Genomic DNA, 20,217 nt, shown 5'->3' with positions numbered 1-20,217 from the left:
TCCCCCTACGTCCCCAAGAATTATAATTCAGTCAAAGTGGACAGGAACTCAATAAAAACATAGTGACAATGCTGAACTGCTGTCCAATTGGTGAATGGATGTGTTGGGTGACCCATACCAGGAGGGGAGCAATGGAGCAAGGAGGTTATGTGATGTAATCTCCAGGACTATTGTCAGGCAGGAGTTGGCCACCCTAACAGTGGGGTGAGGGAGGGAATAAGGCCCATGTTAGCACTAGCTGGTTCTGGTGCTATTTTAAAATGGACTGAGGGGTTCAAAGATTGTGCCCACCCCCGTATGTCTGTATCAGGAGTGGGGTGGGGCTTCCTCACTTTCTGAGCTCCCCCACCACCCAAAATGTTTAAGCCCCTGATTTATTTGTGATGCAATTGTAGTTGGAGTAGATGAATTGTGGAGCGATACTGTAACAAATCAAGTCACCTCCAAAATAATAAAGGCTCTTGTGAAATTTGGGTTCTCTGGGTCTGTGTATCATTTTCTTTCTGTGTCTCATTTTATTGCCATACCCTATACAGTATATAAGAAATGACATAGAGGCAGTGGAAAAGGTCTCTTTCAAAAAGAGAAAGCTAAGGGGGAGAAGGAGGTGACCTGATCAAGGTATTTTAAAATTCGGAAATTTGACAGTGAAATACAGACATTGCTGCAGACCCACGGCATGTCTGGCAACATCTGTGGAGAAAGAGCAGATTAAGTGGTGGGTGCGGGCACGGTTACAACATTACACGAATAGGAAATATTTGGAGGGATATGGGCCAAACGCAGGCAGGTGGGACTAGTTTAGTTTGAGATTATGTTTGGCATGAACTGGTTGAACCAAAAGGTCTGTTTCCATGTGGCATGACTATAGTGATCCTCCTTCAGTTTCTCCAGCAATTTCTGTTTTTAAACCCAGGGACCTAGGTTTGATATCCCCCCTCGAGTGACTGTGTCTGTGTGGAGTTTGCACATTCTCCCCTGTGTTTCTGTGGGTTTCCTCCTACAGTTCAAAGATGTGCAAGTTAGGGTGAACTGGCCAATTAAGTCCAGGGATGTGCAGGTTAGATGGATTAGCCCATGGGAAATATGGGGTTACAGGGATGGTGTATGGAATGGTTCTGAGTGGGACGGTCTTCCGAGGGTTAGTGTGGACTTGAGCCAAATGGCTTACTTCAGTACTGTAGGGATTCTATGTTTCAGATTTCCAGCCTACACAGCACTTTGTTTTATTTTAGGAGTTTGATAGGGCAGATGTAGTGATGATGTTTCCACTTGTGTGGAAGAACTCTGGGTGGATCATAAATATAAAACAGTCACTGATTAATCTAATTAGGAATTCAAGACCATTCTCTTTCCCCCTGCCAGAGAGCAGGAACACTGTACAGATGACACAGACAAATGGAGGGACAGGTAGTGTTGAGGAAGCGGGTGGCTGCAGAAGGACTTGGACAGGCTGGGAGAGTGGGCAAAGAAGCAGCAGATGGAATACAATATGGGAAAGTGTGTGATTGTGCACTTTGGTAGGAAGAATAGAGACATAGGCTATTTTCTAAATGGGGAAAGACTTTGGAAATCTGCAACTGTGGGTCCTAGTACAGGATTCTCTCAAGGTTAACATCAGTTGGTAGTCAGGAAGGCAAATGTAATGTTAGTGTTCAAGAGGGCTAGAATACAACAGCAAAGATGTATTGCTGAGACTACCTATGGTTCTGGTTAGTCTGTATTTGGAATATTGTGAACAGTTTGGGACTCCTAATTTAAGGGTGGATGAGCTGGTGTTGGAGGGAGTCTGGAGAAGGTTTACAAGAAGGATCCTATGGATGATGGGTTTGTCATAGGAGGAGCCATTAAGTACCCCTGGAAATACTCACAGAATCCACCTGGAGACTTCTTTAAATACTGAGACTCTCCACACACACCCCCCCCGACCCCCGTAAATACTGACACACTCTCTAGAGAACCTCTTCTATGACTATAAGTACTGGCACAAGCAAACCCCTGTAAATACTGACATGTAAGGATTGCCAGTAAATACTGATAAGACTCCCCAAGACCCCTTATACAATCACACTCCCCAGAGACTCCCTGTATATACTGACACGTAGCCAGAGAACCCCTGTAAATACAGATGCTCCCAAGGATCTGGTGTTAATCTGCATTACTTTCTTATAAGCTCTTTGCCTTCCCTATGTCTCAGAGGTGATCCCTGTGGAAACTGTAGTTTCACACGGAATCCTACTTTAGTAGCGGAACCTCCCCAACACACACACACCTAACAAAACAGAAAGCTGGTTGTAGTTTGTGATGGGGTTGGGCAAACATTCATGCGTAATTCACCTTAGGTACTTTGTCATGGAGCTGTGAGTTTACAGGACACACAGGTAACCATGGAAATAGTTTGGAGTGCCAGACAAACTGTCAAACATGTCACATGCTGGGAGTGGGCAAAGGCGCTGTTAAACACGTTTGAGGCCAACACTGAAAAATGCTGAGGGGCCATTCATTGTGCAAGCCCACACGGCTGACAGTCTGTGGTGGGCATCGCCATTCTTCCCTGGTGCTATCAAAACCCGATGCCCTCCCAGCTGTTTTACTGTCTCTTGGACACAGCTGCCCTTTGCCCCCATGACTATTCAACTACAGTGGGCATCTCCATGATCTTCACCAACACCCATGCCCCACGTCACTATCCTCAATGGCACAGGGCAATACAGAGGTACCCTGGGAGTGGCAAACCCCAGCTGCTTCTCTGAGGGAACAGGTTTTTGCAGTTCAGCCCCAGCACACTGCTGCTTCCCTCGCTCTGACCTTCACACCTCAACCTCTCCTCTCTTCCCTCTCTCTCAGATCACGGAGGTGAGCGTTAACAGGGGGCACAACGTGCAAGGGCTCTTGCAGCCAGTCTAGGTGTGGGATGAATTTCTTGCACAGATGCTCACTCTCCATTCCCCGCCAGGGCGGTGTACCCTCTGGGGTGCGTGCAAGCTTCTTGTTTTCATACTATCGTCAAGCATCTAATGCTGCTGTTTCCGACCATGCAGAAGTAATTGACCATGGCAGTCCCTGCATCTGTCAGCTGTGCCTTGCAATTCACCCAGACGTCGCCCTGAGAACATAATTCATACATTATTCAGACAATGGCCCCTCGTGTGGTCCAGATGATTTCCAATCAGATCACACTAATAATTCTACATAAATATCTATGCAAAAGGATTTTTAAATGTTGTTTTAACTTATTCGACATTTCCCTCAATTCTATCCCATTAAAGTACTGTTCTCTGAATTTGTGTCTTCGGCTCTCACTCATGCACTTTGCCTCCTAATGTATTCAATCTCTCTCAAATTCACTCTCTTTTGTGCCCTGTTTGGACTTTCTTGGTTTGTCTTTTTCTGTTTCCACTTTGTTCCCACTTTATTTTCCCACTCTTGACAATCCCTGCCTCTCAGTTTCACTATCTTCCCCTCTGTCTCTTTAATTCTTCACATGCTACTCTCTTCCACACTCTAATGGCTTCTATCAAAGTCTTCCTCAGTTTTACTGAATCTTTGCATTCCATTTCCTTTGTGTGTTCCCCCCCCCCCCCCCCCATTCTATTCTCCTTGCTTCTCTCTCCCACTACCCATTTCACTCTTTCTCTTTGTTTTTCTTCCTCTGTATTTCTTTCCATATTTTTTTCCTTGGTGAGGCCACATTTAGAATACGGAAAATAACCTTTCGGTCCAACTCGTCCATGTCAACCAGATTCAAATCTGACCCTGAGTTGTAACATCTCCAAACTGATTGATTTAAAACTTTTATTTTAGTTCAAAGTCTAAATTATAATACTGACCATCGGATCATGAGATTCCAGCAGAGAATCAACACCTTCATCAAATGTTCAACAGAATGTGATCAGGAAGCAGTTAGCACCATTTATTCTAAGGTAGGTCTGCAGGATTAAGCAAGGACTGAACATAGAACAGTACAGCACAGTACAGGCCCTTCGGCCCTTGATTTGTGCTGACCTTTTATCTTCCCCTAAGATCAAACCAACCTACATACCTTTCATTTTACTATCATCCATGTGCCTATCCAAGAGTTGCTTAAAAATCCTTAATGCATCTGACTCTATTACCATTGCGGGCAGTGCATTCCACACACCCATCACTCTCTGAGTAAAGAACTGACCTCTGATATCTCCCCTAAACTTTCCTCCAATCACCTTTAAATTGTGCCCCCTTGTGATAGACATTTCTACCCTGAGAAAAAGTATCTCACTATTCATTGTATCTATGCTGCTCATCATTTTGTATCAGGTCACCTCTCATCTTTCTTCGCTCCAATGAGAAAAGCCCTAGCTCTCTCAACCTTTCTACATAAGACATGCCCTCCAGTCCAGGCTGCATCCTGGTAAATCTCCTCTGTACCCTCGCTAAAGCTTCCATATCCTTCCTATAATGAGACCACCAGAACTGAACACAATATTCCAAGTATGATCCAACCCAGGACTCTATATAAAGTGGCAGCATAACCTCACAGCTCTTAAACTCAATCCAATGCTAACGAAGGCCAACACACCACACAACTTCTTAACAACCCTATCAACTTGGTGACAACTTTGAGGGATCTATGGACATGGATCCTAATCCCATCCCCTTGATCTGTTCATTAACTACAACTGGAGGAGCTGACAGAGTTTTAGAGAGATGTAAGGGCTGGGAGGAGGTAACTGAGTTAGGGAGGGATGTAGTGGCTGGAGGAGGTTACAGAAATAGGCAGGGGGTGCAGGGGCTGGAACAGGTGACAGAGACCAGGAAGAATTTAGGGTCTGGAGGAGGTGACAGGTATAGTGAGGGGGTGTAGAAGCTGGAGGAGATTACAGAGAAAGGAAGGGGATGTAGATGCTGGAGAAGGTGACACAGATTGGGACGGGTGTAGATGCTGGAGGTTACAGTGATGGGGAGGAGTGTAGGGTCTGGAGGAGGTGAAAGAGACTGGAAGGGGTGTAAGGGCTGGAAGAGGTGACAGAGACCAGAAATGGTCTAAGGGCTGGAGAGACCAGGAAGGGTTTAGGGCCTGATGGAGCTTACAGAGATAGGGAGTGTGTAGGGGCTGGAGGAGGTGACAGAGATAAAGGGGTGTATGGGTCAGAGGTGACAGAGGCAAGGAGGGGTGTAGGGGCTGGAGAATGTTACAGAAGAGCATTGCAGATATTGTGTGGGTGATGTCAGGGAGGAAAAGGAACCACAAGCTATCTGTAAACAGGAATGGAGAATCTGAAAATCATTCCTGCTCCTGTAACACCTCACTGTGAGAAATGTGCACATGGGTGGCTGAATGGTATGGGGACTAAGAGGCTAGACCAGTCCTGACCTACTGTGAACACCACACTCCCTATCGGCTTTGTAGGGAGTCCAGTGCTAATTTACCAAAATATAGGTTATAGTCTAGATTACAAAGCTAGGTGACTTAAACGTGGCAAATACTTCCTGGAATACAGGGCATTATGAATTAATTTTTGTCTATGGGAATTACATGAGGAATCAATGAGGTTGGGTTAGAGGAACATCTAGCAGCAAGCACAAGTGGAGGGGATGCAGTGTTTTAAATTCAAACACAGGGAATCCAGAGAGTTAGAAGCATTCAGGTCAGATCAAGTTGCAAAGGGAAAACAGATAGGCAGAGTGGGAATACATGTCAGTCAGGATGAAGTGTAGAACGGTGCAGGAGGCTCGCTCCTTATCATTCTTCTCCAGCTTACCCTCCTCCCAAACCCCTAACCGTGCAAATTCACGGTCTGTGGATTCAAGAACAAGTCCAGCACTGCTCCTGCGTTGTGATGGTTTCAAAATCAAATGTAAGCTGGAGTGACAGGGCTTGGTGGGGAAGCTGGAAAGCTGGAGGGGATGGGTGGGGGTGATGAGAATGGGTCACGGACTGGCATCTGATTGATGTAAGTGTTTGCAACCCCTATTCCAGCCCATCCCCTCCCCATTCAATACTCCCCACTCCCATGTGCTCAACACAATATCAAAATCTGACAGCTCCAGCTGCCATCCTAACTCGCTCAGCCCTTGTTCTGTCCTTTGTTGTTGACCCCTTATGTTATCGAGGGGAAGCAGGAAAAGATGCAGCTCACCTCCATTCTGGGTTTTAAGCCCTGCACCTAGCACTTGGGAATTCAGCCTGGCTCACCAAGTAAGTGCCACACTGTTTGAGGGTCAGTGCTGAGGAAGTGGGCACTGTTGGAGGGCCAGCGCTGAGCAAATGGTCAATGTCAAAGGTTCAGTGCTGAGACAGTGCCATACTGTTGAAGGGTCAATGCTGAGCAAACACCGCACTGTCCGAGGGCCAGCACTGAAGAAGCGCTGCATCAACAGAGGGTCAATGCTGAGGGAGAGCTGCATTGTCAGGTGATCAGTGCTGATTGGGTGTTGCACTGTTGTACGGTCAGTACTGAGGGAGTACTGCAGCATGTTGATTGTGAAGGAGTACTGCACTATTAGTGAATCACACTGTCATCAATAAATTCCTTCAAGATAAGACATCACACCAGATAGCATCCTGAGGGAATGTCCCCAGTGTCTAGATCTGGAGGACACAGTTAATAAGAGGATGTGAAGTTGAGATTGAGATGAAAATTTCTCTCAGACATTCGTGACTTTGTGTTAATCACTGGTGGACGGTGGTGGAGGAGTAGTCACTGAATATCTTTAAGATCGAAATTCTTAACCACAAAGGAGTCAAGAGGTCATTGGGAGCTGTGGACGCAGGCGGATCGGTGGTTATAAGTGCCAGAACAGGCTCAAGGGCGCAGATGTCTTGACCTGTCCTGAGGGTGAGAAAGGCATTAGAGAAGTGCACATTAGTCAGTCAGTCTTCCCAAAAGTGTATGCAGGTTCCAGCCAGCTATTGTTGGTTTTCATTGCTGTTCTTCCTTGCTGGAGTATATTCATTATCAGAGGACAGTTATGGCACAAGGTGACGACTGAGTCTGTTGTATCCGTACTCTCTGAAGGAGTAATTTACACACCTCTTTTCTGTAGCCTTACACTCTCTATCCCTTTTGGATAATGATCCAATTCCCTTTTGATTCAATGCACAGTGCATCCCAGACCACAACCATTCGCTGTGCACAATAATGTTTCTCCTCGTGTCGCCTTTGCCAATTACCTTCACTCTGTCTTTTGATCCTTCCACCAGTGGGAATCCACTCTCTCCAGATCCCTGATGGCTTTTAACACCTCAACAGAATCTCTTCCTTTCTCCCAACTATTCTCACAAATCTTTTATGCATTTTCTCCCTCTAAAGCTGATCATGTCCTTCCTGAAGATGCAAGACTGTAGTCAAGACCGAATAAGTATTTATATAGACTTCCTTGCTGTTGTACTCTGCCTCCAGTCGCTTACACACAATCTACTTTTATCTGTCGGAGGTGAGTGGATACTACAGGCTAGGTCACTGTCTCCGCAGCTTGAGAATCACTGCTGTGGGCACAAATCCATCATCTGGTGATTGTGTTGTGATACCAGTACAATTCACCTTTTAAATATATTCACCTCAACTCTGGGATCCTGCCTGGCAGTGCATTCCTTTAATGGGAGGACTGTATGTGTGTGTGATTAGATTACTTACAGTGTAGAAACAGGCCCTTCAGCCCAACAAATCCACATCGACCCTCCGAAGAGCAACCCACCCAGACCCATTCCCCCTACATTTACCCCTTCACCTAACACTACGGGCAATTTAGCATTGCCAATTCACCTAACCTGCACATCTTTGTGACCGTGGGAGGAATCTGGAGGACCCGGAGCAACCGAAACACGCAGACACGGGGAGAATGTGCAAACTCCACACAGACAGTTGCCTGAGGCGGGAATTGAACCCGGGTCTCTGGCGCTGTGAGGCAACAGTGCTATCCACTGTGCCACCGTGCTGCCCGTACTCACAACCTCATCATTGGTGTGTGTGTCTTTCAGCTTTAAGTGTGGCAACCGGTTTCAGTCTGCTCTTCAGGGATCCCAATCTGCTTCAAGGTGATCCAACTGGCTTTGCAGTGATCCCAGTCTGTTTTTCACTGATCCCAGACTGCTTCGTGGTGATTCTAGCCTTCTTTGCTGTCGGCCTGGTACATTCTGCAGTGATCCCAATCTGGTGATCCTGAACTGTGTTTCGGTGATTCTGTTCTAGTTCACCTCAATCACAATCCTGATGAAGGGCTGAAACCCGAAACGTCAACTCTTCTGCTAGGACGCTGCCTGATCTACTGTGCTTTTCCACTGTCACACTTTTCCACTCTGACTCTCCAGCATCTGCAGTTCTCACTTTCTCCTCCTTGCTTACAGTCTGTCTCATGACGTTACGAGTAAACTCTGCAGCAATTCCTGATTTGTGGGGAATCCACTCTACTTCTTGGTTATCAAGTCCTGAATTGTGATGATTCTGGCCTACTTCATAGTTATCCTTGTCTGTTTCATGGGGATCCAGGCCTGTTTCAGTCTGCTTCATAAGAAAGAGGAGCGGGATTGGCAATCTGGCTTCTTGAGCTTGCTCCACCATTTAATAAGGTCATGGCTGATCTTTTCATGGAATCAGCTCCACTTAGCTGCCTGAACAACATAATCCTTAATCCCTTTACTGTTCAAAAGCCTATCTTTGCCTTAAAAAAAAATTCAATGAGGAAACGTCAACTGCTTCACTGGGCAGGGAATTACATAGATTCACAACCCTTTAGAAGAAGCTCCTCCTCAACTCAGACCTAAACCTGTTGCCCCTTTATTTTGAGGCTATGTCCCCTCGTACTAGTTTCATCCACCAGTGGAATCAGCCTCCCCGCTACTAGCTGATCTATTCCCTTCATAATTTTAAAACTTTCTGTAAGGTATCACCTCATTCTTCTAAATTTGAATGAGTATAGTCCCAGTCTACACAATCTCTCCTCATAAGCCAATTATTTCAACTCTGGAATCAACCTAATGAACATCCTCTGCATCCTGTCCAGTGCTAGTACACCCTTTCTCAAGTAAGAAGACCCAAGTTCCAGGTGCAGCCTCACCAGCACCCCATACAGCTGCAGCATAACCTCCCTGTTTTAAAACTCCATCCCTCGAGCAATGAAGGATGATATCCCATTTAGCATCTTCATAACCTGCTGCACTTGCAAAATCAACTTTTTGTGATTCAGGCACATGGACACACAGTTTTTGCCACTTAAATAGTGTCATAGAGATGTACAGCATGGAAACAGACCCTTCGGTCCAACCCGTCCATGCCCACCAGATATCCCAACCCAATCTAGTCTCACCTACCAGCACCCAGCCCATATCCCTCCAAACTCTTTCTATTCATATACCCATCCAAATGCCTCTTAAGTGTTGCGAATTGTACCAGCCTCAACCACTTCCTCTGGCAGCTCATTCTATACATGTACCACCCTCTGCGTGAAAAAGTTGCCCCTTAGGTCTCTTTTATATCTTTCCCCTCTCACCCCAAACCTATGCCCTCTAGATCTGGACTCCCCGACTCCTGGGAAAAGACTTTGTCTATTTATCCTATCCATGCCCCTCATAAGGTTGTAAACTTCTATAAGGTCTCCCCTCAGCCTCCAAAACTTCAGGGAAAACAGCCCCAGCCTGTTCAGCCTCTCCCTGTATCTCAGATCCTTCTACTCTGGCAACATCCTTGTAAATCTTTTCTGAACCTTTTCAAGTTTCACAACATCTTTCCGATTGTTATTCCTACCACAATGCTGCCACACCTGCTGAGATTCTCAGAAATTTGTTTTTGTTTTAGATTTCTAGCTCAAGTTTGGTCACCTTACAAGTCCATCCTCTGGTGGTCACGTTGTGATACCGTAATTCCTTGTTTTATTTTACCACTTCACCCTGATCCCAGCCTACTTGACCCCGGTGCCTTTCCTTACCTACCATGCTACCAACATCTACATCCAGAGGGTCATTAGTTGCCATTTCTGTTACCTCCAGTGGAATGCCACCACAAGACATATATTCCCTTCCCTTGTCCACCTTCCGCAGGGACCGTTCCCTGCAGACACATTGGTCCACTCTGCCTTCACTCCCAATGTCTCCCCACAGCCTCATGGCATCTTCCCCTGTAACTACAGAAGGGGTACCACCTTCCTGTTTACTTCCTCCCTCCTCAGAATCCAAGAGCCCAAACATACCTTTCAGGTAAAGCAGTGATTTACCTGCACTTCAATCAATGTAGTTTACTGCACTAGCTGCTCACAATGTGGTCTCCTCTACATTGACGAAACAACATATAGACTGGGTGACTGCTTCGCAGAACACCTACATTCTATCGGTAAAAATGACTCCGAGCTTCCAGTTGCCTGCCACCATGTTTCTTTGGATAACATCCCTGTCTTAGGTTTGCTGCAGTGGTCCAGTGAAGTTCAGTGTGAGCTGGAAGAATGACACCTCATATTCTGCTTGGAAACTCTACAATCTTTTGGACTCAACATCTAGTTCAACAATTTTAGGGCTTGAGCACCTTCCCCCATGCTTTCCCCCACATCCACAAACCAGACCTTGTTATCACATAGTCTTCTATCACACATTACTCATTGTTAGCCACTAATAGTCTCCATTAGTAGCTATTAATTCCCCTTTGCTGGCTATTATCCACTGTTTTCCTTTGGGCTCTACTCTACTTACCCATTTCCCCTCACCCTAATTTCTGCATAAAAACTGACCTTTAAATAGCTACCATCACTTCTGAAGAAGGGTCACAGGAGTTGAAACATTGACTCTGATTTCTCTGCACAGATGTTTCCAGACCTGTTAAGTGTCTCCAGCGATTTCTTTCTTTATTTACACTTTACCTTGACCCTAATCTTTTTCACTGTGATCCCAGTCTGCTTCACTGTGATCCTGGACTTCTTCACTGTAATCTCAGTCTGGTTCCCTGTGAACCTGGTCTGTTTCACCTTGAAACTGTCTTTCTCACTGTGATCCCAGTCTGCTTTAATGTGGTCCCCATCTACTTCACCATGATCCCAATCTGCTTTAATGTGGTCCTGATATGCTTCACTGTGATCCAGGTCTGATTCACAGTGATCCCAATGTGCATCAATGTGATCCTGATCTGCTTCAATTTGATCCTGATCTGCTTCACCCTGAACCTGATCTGCTTCACCGCGATCCCGATCTGCTTCACGGTGAACCCGATCTGCTTCACCGTGATCCCGATCTGCTTCACCGTGAACCTGATCTGCTTCACCGCGATCCCAATCTGCTTCACCCTGAATCTGATCTGCTTCACCGCGATCCCGATCTGCTTCACCGCGATCCTGATCTGCTTCACCATGATCCCGATCTGCTTCACCGTGATCCTGATCTGCTTCACTGTGATCCCGATCTGCTTCACCGCGATCCCGATCTGCTTCACCGCGATCCCGATCTGCTTCACCACGATCCCGATCCGCTTCGCCGCGATCCCGATCTGCTTCATCGCGATCCCGATCTGCTTCACCACGATCCCGATCTGCTTCATCGCGATCCCGATCTGCTTCACCGTGATCCCGATCTGCTTCACCATGAACCCGATCTGCTTCATCGCGATCCCGATCTGCTTCACCACGATCCCGATCTGCTTCATCGCGATCCCGATCCGCTTCACCGTGATCCCGATCTGCTTCACCGTGACTCCAACCTGCTTCACCATGAACCCGATCTGCTTCAGTGTGATCCTGGTCTGCTTTACCATGATCCCGGTCTCTTTCACTGTGATCCCCGACTCTTTCAATGTGATCCTGATCTGCTTCACCGTGATCCCGGTCTCCTTCACTGTGATCCTGGTCTGCTTCACAGTGATTCTGATCTGCATCAATGTGAGCCTGGTGAGCTGCACTGTGATCCCAATTTGCTTCAGTGTGATCCCAGTCTGTTTCACAGTGATCCTGGTCTGTATCAATGTGATCCTGGTCTGCTTCACTGTGATCTTCATCTGCTCATATGTGATCCTGGTCTGCTTCACCACGATCCCGATCTACTTCTATGTGATCCCCGTCTCTTTCACTGTGATCCTGGTCTGCTTTACTGTGATCCCAATCGGCTTCACAATGATCCTGGTCTGCTTCACAGTGATTCTGATCTGCATCAATGTGAGCCTGGTGAGCTGCACCATGATCCCAATTTGCTTCAGTGTGATCCTGGTCTGCTTCACCGTGATCCCGATTTGCTTCAACATGGTCCCAGTTTGCTTCGCTGTGATCCTGGTCTGCTTTACTGTGATCCCGATCTGCTTTGCCTTGATCCTGATCTGCTTCACCGTGATCCCGATCTGCTTCACCATAATCCAGCCCTCCTTCATAATGATCCAGATCTGCTTCACCGTGATCCCAATCTGCTTCACCATAATCCAGCCCTCCTTCACCATGATCCCGATCTGCTTCACCGTGATCCAGCTCTCCTTCACCATGATCCCGATCTGCTTCACCGTGATCCCGATCCACTTCACCGTGATCCTGATCCGCTTCACTGTGATCCCAATCTGCTTCACTGTGATCCCAATCTGCTTCACCGTGATCCAGCCCTCCTTCATAATGATCCCAATCTGCTTCATTGTGATCCCGATCTGCTTCACCATAATCCAGCCCTCCTTCATCATGATCCCGATCCGCTTCACCGTGATCCCGATCTGCTTCACCGTGATCCCGATCTGCTTCGCCTTGATCCCGATCTGCTTCACCGTGATCCCGATCTGCTTCGCCTTGATCCCGATCCGCTTCACCGTGATCCCGTCTGCTTCGCCTTGATCCCGATCCGCTTCACCGTGATCCCAATCTGCTTCACCGTGATCCAGATCTGCTTTTGCCTTGATCCGCTTCACCGTGATCCCGATCTGCTTCGCCTTGATCCCGCTCCGCTTCACCGTGATCCCGATCTGCTTCACCATGATCCCGATATGCTTCATCGTGATCCTGGTCTGCTTCACCTTGATCCCGATCCGCTTCACCGTGATCCTGGTCTGCCTTGCCTTGATCCCGATCCACTTCACTGTGACCCCGGTCTGCTTCGCCTTGATCCCAATTCGCTTCACCGTGATCCTGGTCTGCCTCGCCTTGATCCCGATCCGCTTCACCGTGGCCCCGGTCTGCTTCGCCTTGATCCCGATCCGCTTCACCGTGATCCTGGTCTGCATCTCCTTGATCCTGATCTGCTTCGCCTTGATCCCGATCCGCTCCACCGTGATCCCGATCTGCTTCACCATGATCCCGATATGCTTCATCGTGATTCTGGTCTGCTTCACCGTGATCCCGATCCGCTTCACTGTGATCCTGGTCTGCCTCGCCTTGATCCCGATCCGCTTCACCGTGATCCCGGTCTGCTTCACCATGATCCCGGTCTGCTTCACCATGATCCCGATCTGCCTCACCTTGATCCCGATCCGCTTCACCGTGACCCCGGTCTGCTTCGCCTTGATCCCGATCCGCTTCACCGTGATCCTGGTCTGCCTCGCCTTGATCCCGATCCGCTTCACCGTGATCCTGGTCTGCTTCGCCTTGATCCCGATCCGCTTCACCGTGATCCTGGTCTGCTTCACCATGATCCCAATCCGCTTCACCGTGATCCTGATCTGCTTCACCATGATCCCAACCCGCTTCACCGTGATCCTGATCTGCTTCGCCTTGATCCCGATCCGCTTCACTGTGATCCTGGTCTGCTTCACCATGATCCCGATCCGCTTCACCGTGACCCTCACCGTGTTGCTGGTCTTCTTCACTATGACCTAGGACTCCCTCAACGTGATCCTGGTCCGCTGACACACCCCTATCGGGGTGGGGGAGAACGGATAACACCGACGGAAGCCGTTGTGAAAACCTGGACTATCGAAGTTCAGACATCGGGGGGCCTCCCTCCCGCCAGCACCGCCCTCCTAACCGCCACAGGGCGAAGGGCGGGAAAGTCGGTTGGCTCCTGGGATGACACCACCAGGCACGTGCGAGCACGGAACACGCGCAGCGCGCGAAAGTCGCGGCACCAGCGTCGGCGCAAGCAGGGAGAACGATTGGCCGGGAGAGGCAGAGGCTGCTGCGCAGGCGCACTCGCGAGACCAGGCGCCGGTAGCCGCGCAGGCGCATCAGGGCGATTGGGTGGAGGGTGCCGGCGCCCGCGCAGGCGTGGTTGTGGGCCCGCACGGCGGAGCCGCGGCAGCTGGGGTCCCGCTCGCCGGTGGAGTCTTCACTCGTGGCCTTCCTTCCCCCTCCCCCTTACACACCCACATCTCAGCAACAGAAACATCCGGAAGGGGTTTATGGTTCCCCCCGCGTCCCCTTCTGTGGGCGCAGACCTCCCGGACGTCGGTGGGTCGGACGCGATGGTGTCGCTGATCTAGCCGCAGGCTTCGGGGTTTGCGACTCAGCCTCGGCGGCAAGATGGCGGCGGAGGGCAGCAGCGGAACCGCAGGTAAGGGAGAGCCCGCGGGGGGCGGGGGGCGAGGCAGGCCGGCCGGGATCAGGGGGAATGAGAGGGAGGGAGGGAGGGGTGTGAGGTATGAGAGGAGTGATAGAGTAGAAGGAAGGGAGAGGAGGGCGAAGTGGGAGGGGTAAGGGATTTGGGGGGGGCTTGGAGGAGGGGAAGGGATTGGGGGGGGGCTTGAGGGTGGGGAGGAAGGGATTTGGGGGGGCGTGAGGTGGGGGGAGGAAGGGATTTGGGAGGGCTTGAGGGTGGGGGGAAGGGATTTGGGGGGGAGGAAGGGACTTGGGGGGGCTTGAGGTGGGGGGAAGGAAGGGATTTGGGGGGGCTTGAGGGTGGGGGGAAGGGATTTGGGGGGGAGGAAGGGACTTGGGGGGGCTTGAGGTGGGGGGAAGGGATTTGGGGGGGCTTGAGGGTGGGGGGAAGGGATTTGGGGGGGCTTGAGGTGAGGGGAGGAAGGGATTTGGGAGGGCTTGAGGTGGGGGGAGGAAGGGATTTGGGGGGGGCTTGAGGGTGGGGGGAAGGGATTTGGGGGGGAGGAAGGGACTTGGGGGGGCTTGAGGTGGGGGGAAGGAAGGGATTTGGGGGGGCTTGAGGGTGGGGGGAAGGGATTTGGGGGGGAGGAAGGGACTTGGGGGGGCTTGAGGTGGGGGGAAGGGATTTGGGGGGGCTTGAGGGTGGGGGGAAGGGATTTGGGGGGGCTTGAGGTGAGGGGAGGAAGGGATTTGGGAGGGCTTGAGGTGGGGGGAGGAAGGGATTTGGGGGGGGCTTGAGGGTGGGGGGAAGGGATTTGGGGGGTAGGAAGGGATTTGGGGGGCTTGAGGTGGGGGGAGGAAGGGATTTGGGGGGGCTTGAGGGTGGGGGGAAAGGATTTCGGGGGGAGGAAGGGATTTGGGGGGGCTTGAGGTGGGGGGGAGGAAGGGATTTGGGGGGGCTTGAGGGTGGGGGGAAAGGATTTCGGGGGAGGAAGGGATTTGGGGGGGCTTGAGGGTGGGGGGAAAGGATTTCGGGGGAGGAAGGGATTTGGGGGGGCTTGAGGGTGGGGGGAAGGGATTTGGGGGGAGGAAGGGATTTGGGGGGGCTTGAGGGTGGGGGGAAGGGATTTGGGGGGAGGAAGGGATTTGGGGGGGCTTGAGGGTGGGGGGAAGGGATTTGGGGGGAGGAAGGGATTTGGGGGGGCTTGAGGGTGGGGGGAAGGGATTTGGGGGTAGGAAGGGATTTGGGGGGGCTTGAGGTGGGGGGAGGAAGGGATTTGGGAGGGCTTGAGGTGGGGGGAGGAAGGGATTTGGGGGGGCTTGAGGGTGGGGGGAAAGGATTTCGGGGGGAGGAAGGGATTTGGGGGGGCTTGAGGTGGGGGGGGAGGAAGGGATTTGGGGGGGCTTGAGGTGGGGGGGAGGAAGGGATTTGGGGGGGCTTGAGGTGGGGGGGAGGAAGGGATTTGGCGGGGGCTTGAGGTGGGGGGGAGGAAGGGATTTGGCGGGGGCTTGAGGTGGGGGGGAGGAAGGGATTTGGCGGGGGCTTGAGGTGGGGGGAGGAAGGGATTTGGGGGGTAGGAAGGGATTTGGGGGGGCTTGAGGTGGGGGGAGGAAGGGATTTGGGGGGGCTTGAGGTGGGGGGAGGAAGGGATTTGGGGGGGCTTGAGGTGGGGGGAGGAAGGGATTTGGGGGGGCTTGAGGTGGGGGGAGGAAGGGATTTGGGGGGGCTTGAGGTGGGGGGAGGAAGGGATTTGGGGGGGCTTGAGGTGGGGGGAGGAAGGGATTTGGGAGGGCTTGAGGTGGGGGGAGGAAGGGATTTGGGAGGGCTTGAGGTGGGGGGAGGAAGGGATTTGGGGGGGCTTGAGGGTGGGGGGAAAGGATTTCGGGGGGAGGAAGGGATTTGGGGGGGCTTGAGGTGGGGGGGAGGAAGGGATTTGGGGGGGCTTGAGGGTGGGGGAAAGGATTTCGGGGGGAGGAAGGGATTTGGGGGGGCTTGAGGGTGGGGGAAAGGATTTCGGGGGGAGGAAGGGATTTGGGGGGGCTTGAGGGTGGGGGGGAGGAAGGGATTTGGGGGGGCTTGAGGGTGGGGGGGAGGAAGGGATTTGGGGGGGCTTGAGGTGGGGGGGAGGAAGGGATTTGGGGGGGCTTGAGGTGGGGGGGAGGAAGGGATTTGGGGGGGCTTGAGGTGGGGGGGGAGGAAGGGATTTGGGGGGGCTTGAGGGTGGGGAGGAAGGGATTTGGGGGGGCTTGAGGGTGGGGAGGAAGGGATTTGGGGGGGCTTGAGGGTGGGGAGGAAGGGATTTGGGGGGGCTTGAGGGTGGGGGGGAAGGGATTTGGGGGGAGGAAGGGTATTGGGGGGGCTTGAGGGTGGGGAGGAAGGGATTTGGGGGGGCTTGAGGGTGGGGAGGATGGGATTTGGGCGACTTGAGGGTGGGGGGAGGAAGGGATTTGGGAGGGCTTGAGGGTGGGGGGGAAGGGATTTGGGAGGGCTTGAGGGTGGGGGGGAAGGGATTTGGGGGGAGGAAGGGTATTGGGGGGGCTTGAGGGTGGGGGGAAGGGTTTGGGGGGAGGAAGGGTATTGGGGGGGCTTGAGGGTGGGGGGAAGGGTTTGGGGGGAGGAAGGGATTTGGGGGGGCTTGAGGGTTGGGGGAAGGGTTTGGGGGGAGGAAGGGATTTGGGGGGGCTTGAGGGTGGGGGGAAGGGTTTGGGGGGAGGAAGGGATTTGGTGGGGCTTGAGGGTGGGGGGAAGGGTTTGGGGGGAGGAAGGGATTTGGTGGGGCTTGAGGGTGGGGGGAAGGGTTTGGGGGGAGGAAGGGATTTGGGGGGGCTTGAGGGTGGGGGGAAGGGATTTGGGGGGGCTTGAGGGTGGGGGGAAGGGATTTGGGTGGGCTTGAGGGTGGGGGAAGGGATTTGGGGGGGAGGATGGGATTTGGGGGGGCTTGAGGTGAGGGGGAAGGGATTTGGGGGGGAGGAAGGGATTTGGGGGGGCTTGAGGTGAGGGGAGGAAGGGATTTGGGGGGGCTTGAGGGTGGGGGGAGGAAGGGATTTGGGAGGGCTTGAGGTGGGGGGAGGAAGGGATTTGGGGGGGCTTGAGGGTGGGGGGAAAGGATTTGGGGGGGAGGAAGGGATTTGGGGGGGCTTGAGGTGGGGGGGGAGGAAGGGATTTGGGGGGGCTTGAGGTGGGGGGGGAGGAAGGGATTTGGGGGGGCTTGAGGTGGGGGGGGAGGAAGGGATTTGGGGGGGCTTGAGGTGGGGGGGGAGGAAGGGATTTGGGGGGGCTTGAGGTGGGGGGGGAGGAAGGGATTTGGGGGGGCTTGAGGTGGGGGGGGAGGAAGGGATTTGGGGGGGCTTGAGGTGGGGGGTAGGAAGGGATTTGGGGGGGCTTGAGGGTGGGGGGAAAGGATTTGGGGGGAGGAAGGGATTTGGGGGGGCTTGAGGTGGGGGGGAGGAAGGGATTTGGGGGGGCTTGAGGGTGGGGGGAAAGGATTTGGGGGGGAGGAAGGGATTTGGGGGGGCTTGAGGTGGGGGGGAGGAAGGGATTTGGGGGGGCTTGAGGTGGGGGGGAGGAAGGGATTTGGGGGGGCTTGAGGTGGGGGGGAGGAAGGGATTTGGGGGGGCTTGAGGTGGGGGGAGGAAGGGATTTGGGGGGGCTTGAGGGTGGGGGGAAAGGATTTGGGGGGGAGGAAGGGATTTGGGGGGGCTTGAGGTGGGGGGGAGGAAGGGATTTGGGGGGGCTTGAGGGTGGGGGGAAAGGATTTGGGGGGGAGGAAGGGATTTGGAGGGGCTTGAGGTGGGGGGGAGGAAGGGATTTGGGGGGGCTTGAGGTGGGGGGGAGGAAGGGATTTGGGGGGGCTTGAGGTGGGGGTAGGAAGGGATTTGGGGGGGCTTGAGGTGGGGGGTAGGAAGGGATTTGGGGGGGCTTGAGGTGGGGGGGAGGAAGGGATTTGGGGGGGCTTGAGGTGGGGGGGAGGAAGGGATTGGGGGGGCTTGAGGTGGGGGGGAGGAAGGGATTTGGGGGGGCTTGAGGTGGGGGGGAGGAAGGGATTTGGGGGGGCTTGAGGTGGGGGGGAGGAAGGGATTTGGCGGGGGCTTGAGGTGGGGGGGAGGAAGGGATTTGGCGGGGGCTTGAGGTGGGGGGGAGGAAGGGATTTGGCGGGGGCTTGAGGTGGGGGGGAGGAAGGGATTTGGCGGGGCTTGAGGTGGGGGGGAGGAAGGGATTTGGCGGGGGCTTGAGGTGGGGGGGAGGAAGGGATTTGGCGGGGGCTTGAGGTGGGGGGGAGGAAGGGATTTGGCGGGGGCTTGTAGTTGGGGAGGGGAAGGGATTGGGGGGGCTTGAGGTGGGGGGGAAGGGATTGGAGGGCTTGCAGTTGGGGGAGGGGAAGGGATTTGGGGGGCTTGAGGGGGGGGGGCTTGAAGTGGGGAGGAAGGGATTTGGGGGGGGCTTGAAGTGGGGAGGAAGGGATTTGGCGGGGGCTTGAGGTGGGGGGAGGAAGGGATTTGGCGGGGGCTTGTAGTTGGGGAGGGGAAGGGATTGGGGGGGCTTGAGGTGGGGGGGAAGGGATTTGGGCGGCTTGAGGAGGGGGGGGCTTGAAGTGGGGAGGAAGGGATTTGGGGGGGGCTTGAAGTGGGGAGGAAGGGATTTGGGGGGGCCTTGAAGTGGGGAGGAAGGGATTTGGCGGGGGCTTGAAGTGGGGAGGAAGGGATTTGGGGGGGCCTTGAAGTGGGGAGGAAGGGCTTTGAGGGCCTTGCAGTTGGGGAGGGGAAGGGATTTGGGGGGGCTTGAGGTGGGGAGGAAGGGCTTTGGGGGCCTTGTAGTTGGGGAGGGGAAGGGATTGGGGGGGCTTGAGGTGGTGGGGGGGAGGGATTGGGGGGGCTTGAGGTGGGGGGGGGGAAGGGATTTGGGGGGGCTTGAGGTGGGGAGGAAGAAATTTGGGGGCCTTGCAGTTGGGGGAGGGGAAGGGATTTGGGGGGGCTTGAGGTGGGGAGGAAGAAATTTGGGGGCCTTGCAGTTGGGGGAGGGGAAGGGATTTGGGGGGGCTTGAGGTGGGGAGGAAGGGATTTGGGGGGTTCTGAGGTGGGGAGGAAGGGGTTTGGGGGCTTTGCAGTTGGGGGAGGGGAAGAGAGTTGGGAGGCTTGAGGTGGGGCGGAAGGGATTTGGGGGGGCTTGAGGTGGGTGGGACTTGAGGTGGAGAGGAAGGGATTTTGGGGGGGCTTGGTGGGGAGGAAGGGATTTGGGGGGGCTTGAGGTTGGGGGGAAGGGATTTGGCGGGGGCTTGCAGTTGGGGGAGGGGAACGGATTTAGGGGGGCTTGAGGGGGGAAGGGATTTGGGGGGGTTTGAGGTGGGGGAAGGGATTTGGGGGGCTTGTGGAGGGGGGAGAAGGGATTGGGGAGAGGGATATGGGGGGGTGGAGGGATTTGAGGGGGCTTGTGCAGGGGGGAGAAGGGATTTGGGGGGGCTTGTGGAGGGGGGAGAAGGGATTTGGGGGGGCTTGTGGAGGGGGGAGAAGGGATTTGGGGGGGCTTGTGGAGGGGGGGAGAAGGGATTTGGGGGGGCTTGTGGAGGGGGGGCGAAGGGTATTTGGGGGGGCTTGTGGAGGGGGGGCGAAGGGTATTTGGGGGGCTTGTGGAGGGGGGGCGAAGGGTTTTTGGGGGGCTTGTGGAGGGGGGAGAAGGGATTTGGGGGGGCTTGTGGAGGGGGGGAGAAGGGATTTGGGGGGGCTTGTGGAGGGGGGGCGAAGGGTATTTGGGGGGGCTTGTGGAGGGGGGGCGAAGGGTATTGGGGGGGCTTGTGGAGGGGGGGCGAAGGGTATTGGGGGGGCTTG

General features: G+C 53.5%; 1 protein-coding gene across 1 annotated transcript in view; it reads left to right on the top strand.

Moving 5' to 3' along the window:
* The first annotated feature begins 14,130 nt into the window (after positions 1–14,130).
* LOC132805531 (putative PIP5K1A and PSMD4-like protein) overlaps positions 14,131–20,217 on the top strand; it is a 78,573-nt gene continuing 72,486 nt past the window's right edge. The window contains exon 1 of the mRNA XM_060820642.1: positions 14,131–14,410. Within this exon, the coding sequence (XP_060676625.1) occupies positions 14,380–14,410 (31 nt within the window). The 5' untranslated portion in view covers positions 14,131–14,379. The remainder of the gene's footprint in view (positions 14,411–20,217) is intronic.

Source organism: Hemiscyllium ocellatum, chromosome 50, assembly GCF_020745735.1.
Source record: "Hemiscyllium ocellatum isolate sHemOce1 chromosome 50, sHemOce1.pat.X.cur, whole genome shotgun sequence".
Taxonomy (NCBI): domain Eukaryota; kingdom Metazoa; phylum Chordata; class Chondrichthyes; order Orectolobiformes; family Hemiscylliidae; genus Hemiscyllium; species Hemiscyllium ocellatum.
Note: the sequence above shows the minus strand (reverse complement) of the source record. Positions and strands in the feature narration are given on the sequence as shown.